This window comes from Diaphorina citri, unplaced genomic scaffold, assembly GCF_000475195.1.
Source record: "Diaphorina citri unplaced genomic scaffold, Diaci psyllid genome assembly version 1.1 scaffold677, whole genome shotgun sequence".
Taxonomy (NCBI): Eukaryota; Metazoa; Arthropoda; class Insecta; order Hemiptera; family Psyllidae; genus Diaphorina; species Diaphorina citri.
Window position 1 is genome coordinate 62,574 of NW_007378110.1, and position 7,650 is coordinate 70,223.

General features: G+C 38.6%; 1 protein-coding gene across 1 annotated transcript in view; it reads left to right on the forward strand.

Moving 5' to 3' along the window:
- Window positions 1-7,650, forward strand: part of LOC103511124 (ribosome biogenesis protein BOP1 homolog) — a 25,761-nt gene that overhangs the window by 12,913 nt on the left and 5,198 nt on the right. Inside the window, 5 exon segments of the mRNA XM_026824982.1 lie at window positions 226-269; window positions 271-371; window positions 1,913-1,953; window positions 2,560-2,675; window positions 4,469-5,136. Of these exon segments, the coding sequence (XP_026680783.1) occupies window positions 226-269; window positions 271-371; window positions 1,913-1,953; window positions 2,560-2,675; window positions 4,469-4,622 (456 nt within the window). The 3' untranslated portion in view covers window positions 4,623-5,136.

Here is a 7,650-nt window from a genome sequence, read left to right on the forward strand (position 1 = left end):
AGAAATCGGTGGAGTACGGCGTTGGTACACAGCCGCGATCCGATACGCCTTGGACGGAACGACTTAAGAATTTGATGATGGTTGCTAAGGTAGATCTCCTGCAGGACATTCACACTACTATCACGGTCACGTGAGCGCTCGACTTGACTGAACTAGTGTGTGTGTTTCCTAGTCCTTACTATCGCGGACCAATTACAATTCCGTATTTTCTCTACTGTTCAACAGACGGAAATGAACATTCGAATCTAGCGACCACTGGTGAAGCAGGAATGTGAAGCAAGCTTCCACCCATAGCAAGCTGGATATCCAGTATCGTCTGCTACATCCAGCTGCGGTGACAATCTACTGGGTCGGTACCTACGACGAGAAAGAGTCCTCTGTTCCGCATTGTGGACCTGGTTCCTGCTCAAGGTCCGTACAAGTAGGGTTAACAAACGTACAAGGGATCATAAGCATAGATTTAAGCATACAAGCATAGATAACATCCGTAAAAGGCATTTAACATACAAGCTCTACCAGCTCTACCTTTATTTTTAACCTATCTAACTAAATTTTGTATTGTCCTTTAAAAGAGGGAAATGGGGCCTCTGAAGAGGGGAAATTGTTGATAACTAAACTCCACTTGCATGAGAAAAATTCGACTCTTCTAAACCAAAAAGGAATTTTAATTGTGTTAAGCATAAATGCTTGTCACAAATGTCGTTCCCTGCTTAATGCACTACGCTAAGTTTTATCACTTGACTTGGACTCGAACCACCAACCTCCAGATCCGAAGTCCATCGCGCTAACCACTACACCACTGAGGTTGGTGACTCTTCTAAACCATTTCTCGTCTTAAGGGAACACCTAAGCGCTATGCTCTATATGGTTGGGGGGAAACGCCCTTTCATAGCAAGATAAATAAGATCAATTTCCTCGGTACGATAAGATCCCAGCATACCCTTAAGATCAATTTAATTCGAATAAATCATTTATGAAAATTTGTAATGAAACTATATTGGTTTGGTGTTGCAGGTACTCAAGTTACATGGCAGTGCAGTACGTGGTGTGGCGTATCACAAGCGTTATCCTCTGTTCGCCACGTGTTCCGATGATCTGAGTGTGATAGTCTCCCATGGAATGATATACAGGTAGGTAGAAATATAGGCACCTATGTCCTATTCCTATACCATTGATACAGCGAAATGAAAAACTCGGTCAGAAATAGGTTCGCTGTGAGATCCCCACAGCTATTTAAGGTTGTAAGAACCGCCGGGGTATGGACTGGAAAGCTGACCATACAACTCAATAGTTGGAATGAATAGTTTAGGGGCACGATTACACACAGAATCAAACCCACAGAATTGAAAAAAAAAGGTTTGATAGATGGAGCTATAAGTGCTAGGGAAATCAAAGAAAGAAGGAAGACAGGATAGGAGAAAGCCAGCCGTTCGGAGAACGAATATAGTTTAGGATAAAATTATAAAATCCGTGCAGGGCGGGAAAAGAGGAGGTAAACACTTCAAAATGCAGACCTCTGTAGTCCAACACCATTTGAAGAAAAATTAAAAAGCCACACTGAGAAAAAAATTAGTGATAAGGTGCCACAATAACATTTTAGGGTGGAAGAACTCTATTTTTGGGTTACTCCCCCTGATTTAGGCTGTTGGAATGCTATATTATAGTGTCGAGCTTTCTGCTATAGAGTTCAATATTAGAGTGCCGGAACCCAGTCACCCGATTTGGCTGCCGGCACCCTAGTTTTTTTTTCTCAGTGTGCCTAGTTAGCTTGGACGTTAGCTTTAGCTCGTCTCTCTTGTAAGCGCTAGTTCGCTACTCCGAATCCCGCCCAGGACGGACTTTATCTTGAACAAATAAAAATACTCTCTTCGAATTCAGAACGATATTCCATTACAGTTCCCTCTTATCAAACCTCTCTGGTTCGATTTGGACCTGTCTGTCAATCCGTACAAGGTAGGTAACAAACGTACAAGGTATTCAAGCATAGATGTACATAAGCATAGATTTAAGCATACAAGCATAGATAACATCCGTAAAAGGCATTTAACATACAAGCTCTACCAGCTCTACCTTTATTTTTAACCTATCTAACTAAATTTTGTATTGTCCTTTAAAAGAGGGAAATGGGGCCTCTGAAGAGGGGAAATTGTTGATAACTAAACTCCACTTGCATGAGAAAAATTCGACTCTTCTAAACCAAAAAGGAATTTTAATTGTGTTAAGCATAAATGCTTGTCACAAATGTCGTTCCCTGCTTAATGCACTACGCTAAGTTTTATCACTTGACTTGGACTCGAACCACCAACCTCCAGATCCGAAGTCCATCGCGCTAACCACTACACCACTGAGGTTGGTGACTCTTCTAAACCATTTCTCGTCTTAAGGGAACACCTAAGCGCTATGCTCTATATGGTTGGGGGGAAACGCCCTTTCATAGCAAGATAAATAAGATCAATTTCCTCAGTACGATAAGATCCCAGCATACCCTTAAGATCAATTTAATTCGAATAAATCATTTATGAAAATTTGTAATGAAACTATCTTCGTTTGGTGTTGCAGGTACTCAAGTTACATGGCAGTGCAGTACGTGGTGTGGCGTATCACAAGCGTTATCCTCTGTTCGCCACGTGTTCCGATGATCTGAGTGTGATAGTCTCCCATGGAATGATATACAGGTAGGTAGAAATATAGGTACCTATGTCCTATTCCTATACCATTCATACAGCGCAATGAAAAACTCGGTCAGAAATAGGTTCGCTGTAGGTACCTATGTCCTATTCCTATACCATTCATACATATTTAAAATATATATTTAGACAAAAAATATATATTTTTACAACATTTAAGTAACTGAGATATAACACATCCCCAATAAGGGGAAACAATATCTCAGTATAACTCAGTTTATAATTTTTTTACATACCTAGGTAACTAAACATCTTTTATGTATATTTTGTTCTCTATGTATATGTCTCTATGTATAAACATTGTTATCTATGTATATGTATAAATCATTACACACAGAATCAAACCCACAGAATTAAAAAAAAGGTTTGATAGATGGAGCTATAAGTGCTAGGGAAATCGAAGAAAGAAGGAAGACAGGATAGGAGAACGTCTATAGTTTAGGATAAAATTCTAAAATCCATCCAGGGCGAGAAAAGAGGAGGTGAACACTTCAAAACGCAGACCTCTGTAATTCAACACCATTTGAAGAAAAATTAAAAAGCCACACTTGAGAGAAAAATTAGTAATAAGGTGCCACAAGTTTAGTTTAGTTTGGAAGAACTCTCTTATTGGTTTACTCCCCCTGATTTAGGCTGTTGGAATGCTATAATATATGTATTATAGTGTCGAGTACTGTCGAGCTTTCTGATATAGAGTTCAATATTAGAGTGCCGGAACCCAGTCACCCGATTTGGCTGCCGGCACCCTAGTTTTTTTCTCAGTGCACCCAGTTAGCTTGGACGTTAGCTTTAGCTCGTCTCTCTTGTAAGCGCTAGTTCGCTACTCCGAATCTCGCCCAGGACGGACTTTATCTTGAACAAATAAAAATACTCTCTTCGAATTCAGAACGATATTCCATTACAGTTCCCTCTTATCAAACCTTTTAAAAAGATAAAAGAACAGTTTGGTACTATGTATTTCATAAATAAAATAATTATTTAACCAAAAGACTTCAAAAGAAGACCTTTCCGCAATGGTCTGCCCGCATTTCATAGAGAACTCCTGAAACTGCCTGCGTCATTTTAATTAAGAGGTAAATTAAATTGCTAATAGCATGTTAATTTTTACATTTTGTACTAATTAGGAAAAGCTCTTACAGCCAGCGAAAAAGAGTCTATTGTTTCGTTCTTAATAGCATAGGTAAACATATATTTATTTAACATAATAATTAATGTAACGCAAGATCAGTAGCGAATATGAAAAAAAAGCTTTGATCGAGGGAACTGTAACTGCTAGGGTCTTCTTATCGTCCCGCAATTGAAGAGAAAAGGAAGACAGGATAGGAGAAACGACAAAAAATAATAATAATAATAACTCGTATTTCGATTGCAAATACACATTTCAACAGGTCACTCTCTAGTGATCTCGGGTTGACCCAGCTCCTAAATGCGAAGCATTATGTCTCTAATGTAGTGGTTGTTTCATCGCTCATTTCTCCCCATCTGATGAGGGACATACTACGGGCTGGGCATTTTACGACACAGACCGCACGAGTCTTGACACAAAAAAATAATAATAACTCGTATTTCGATTGCAAATACATATTTCAACAGATCACTCTCCAGTGATCTCGAGTTGACCCAGCTCCTAAATGCGAAGAATTATGTCTCTAACGTAGTGGTTGTTTCATCGCTCATTTCTCCCCATCTGATGAGGGACATACTACGGGCTGGGCATTTTACGACACAGACCGCACGAGTCTAATGTGGCGGTTGTTTCATCTTTCTCCTCTCGCTTTCAGTGATCTACTGCAGAATCCCCTCGTTGTCCCACTCAAACTACTGCGACATCATAATAAGAAGAAGGACTATGGTGTTTTCGACGTAGTGTTTCATCCGAGTCAACCGTGGGTGTTTTCTTGTGGCGCAGACAACCGTGTTCTTCTCTACACCTAATATCTCTACTCTGGAGTCGAGTGGATTGAAAATTTGAAACACATCACATGCCCTCTATACCTAAAAAAGGGTTTTTGCAACCAAAATTAGCGTCCCGTTAATTGAACTCTTGGACGTTATTTGACGAAAACTCGTTTCTGCGCATGTGCAGAAACGTGTTTTGGTTAACTTGCGTCTTACGATTCAATTATCGTCACGCAAGCTACCGGTGCAAAAATTCTCTAATATCTCTACTCTGGGGTCGGCATGTGATGTGTTCCACACATCACATGCCTTCAGGCATTCTTCATTTGTCAAGGGTCTAGGTTTTATCTTGCCCTTGGGACCAATCTAATTTGAAGAAACCTTACTGACTGCACTTTAAAACTATAAGGCAGGCTGTTCAGTCCTTCAACTGATGTACCAAATCACCAGATATTTTTGAGAATATGTACGAACACAGTGGCGTGTTAACGAAACACCGCTTCCCTTCCTCTCTAAAGTGGTTTTTGCCTCGAAAAAGTGTCACTTCCAGGTGTTCAACCTGGATTATGCTCTATTAAATTTAGTAGGTATTCAAGAGATTTGATAGAGGGAACTGTAACAATGGAGGTCTTATTGTCCTACAATGGAAGATAGAAGGAAAACAGGATAGGAGAAAGCCAGCCTTTCCGATGATCGAGAACAAACCTTATCAATCCGTTTAGGATAAAATCCGCACCGAGCGGGAATCGAACCCGCGACCTACCGCTTACAAGGCAGGTACGCTACCCTCCAAGCTAACTAGACTGGCTCTACCTATATTAGTGGAGATGTAATAATTTTAACTTGAAAATAATGATAAATTGTCTGTTGCCCCAAAACTTAATTGTCACATTTGACACATCTTGACTCTTGACATAGTTTCTGCTGTCTCCTTAAAACGAACAAATGATGATGAGCATTATGGAACCTTATCAATCCGTTTAGGATAAAATCCGCCCCGAGCGGGAATCGAACCCGCGACCTACCGCTTACAAGGCAGGTACGCTACCCTCCAAGCTAACTAGACTGGCTCCTCCTATATTAGTGGAGATGTAATTTTAACTTGAAAATAATGATAAAATTGTCTGTTGCCCCAAACTTAATTGTCACATTTGACACATCTTGACTCTTGACATAGTTTCTGCTGTCTCCTTAAAACGAACAAATGATGATGAGCATTATGAATGCATCTCAGAAAACTTTCAAGTTTTGGTAAGTTTTTCCAGATAAAATATTCACGTCAAACTTGGAACGACACTTTCACAAATTCTACCAAGTTTGAGGTGGATTAAAACAGGATTGATTAGAAGTTTAAGTTTACTTTAGAACAAGCCAGCCTAGTTAGCTTAGTTGGTAGTACGTCTGCCTTGTAAGCGCTAGGCCGCGGGTTCGATTCCCGCCCGGGGCGGATTTTGTTTTTCTTTTTCTTCTTCTTCAGCTGTCAGAGTTTCCTCCTAGAAGCACATCTAGCTAATAATATATGTATTTTCAACACAGCTGCAGCACGTAGATCCTGTAGCACAGATAAATTGTTTATTGAAAACAATAAATTATAATGATAAATTACTCCCGTTTCTTAATTACTATTATATATTTATATGAATGACTATGTTTGTATAGTTAGATATTTTCATTATTTTCCCTTCCCCATGGTCAGAAAGGTCGGAACAAAATAATGAGATTTTATTATTTCGTTTTCATTTTGTTGCTCTGCTTTCCAAGTGCAAAGGAATACCTACATGAAATTAATAATAAACGCATAATCAGTGATGTAGGTAGTGCTTTATTTACCTGAAGATTTTATCTTATGTTTGACTATTTATAAAGATTTTATCTTATGTTTGACTTAAAAAAATTCAAATAAGACAGAAAAACAACTCTCTACTACGGACTTTTTTAAAAAACATACAGAAATAATTACCTTTGTAGGTTCATTCTCCATGTGTACACACTTGTTTGGGTGTTTCGTACAAAACCCTTTGGTATGTGAGCAAGATAGTGTTTTTTTTTTTTTTTTAATTAATTTCCTTAATAAAACTAGGTACCTATGTTTTCACTAAAATATAACTACTTTTCTTCTTTCTTATTGAAATATCTACATAGTAATGGATGCAATATTGCATAAATAAAAAGACAATAATATATAATCCCTACTCACTTGTAGGGGGGGGGATTCTTATGCACCTCTCCAGATTTTGGATATAACGACATTCGGATATAACGACCGAAAACGGCCGGTCCCTTGGAGGTCGTTAAGCGAAAAACACTATACTCGTACCCATCTATACCTACCTACAATCCTACATACCTACCTACATCATTCTCCCAACACCACGCCAATGATTTATGTGTTGCACATTGCATATTTTTGCGCAATTCCTGGCGGCCATAAAAAAATGTAGGTATACCATTTACTCCAAACGAGACATGAATACACGAAAATGATATTTCTAAAAAGGTTTATCGCTTACAAATCAGAAAGCTTTCCAACTCGAACAGAAAAGAAATTGATTTATTTGACCTTAATCTTACAAATTAATGGTCTTGGAATACGAACCACAGTCCTCTCGATTGTGAATCCAATGTTTTAGAAACTTCACTATGAGGACTTGGCAACTGTATTATTAGCGGTACTTATTTATACATCCCCCACATGCCTGTTCAACACGTTATAAATCCAGCCACTTATGCCATTCTGTTTCAATAGAAAGGAAAAGCTAGAGGAGATGGAAGTTTTACGTATCGCATGAAAATTCCAGTGTGTGGATAATAACGAGGCACAGAAATTTATAAATCCCATCAAAAAAGGTAGGATCCTACCTACATGCTATTGTGTGAAATGAAAAGGAGCTTGCTGCTTGTGCCAGAAACAAATGGGTATTTTTTCTATTTACGTACCGACTTATATTTTCTGAGAATTGGATCATAGGATGACGTCATATTTTCCAATCCTCTTGTCTCCCTTATTCCTGTTTTTTTTTTTTTTTTTTTTGTGGCAGACAAATCAAACAAAAAATTGAAAAAA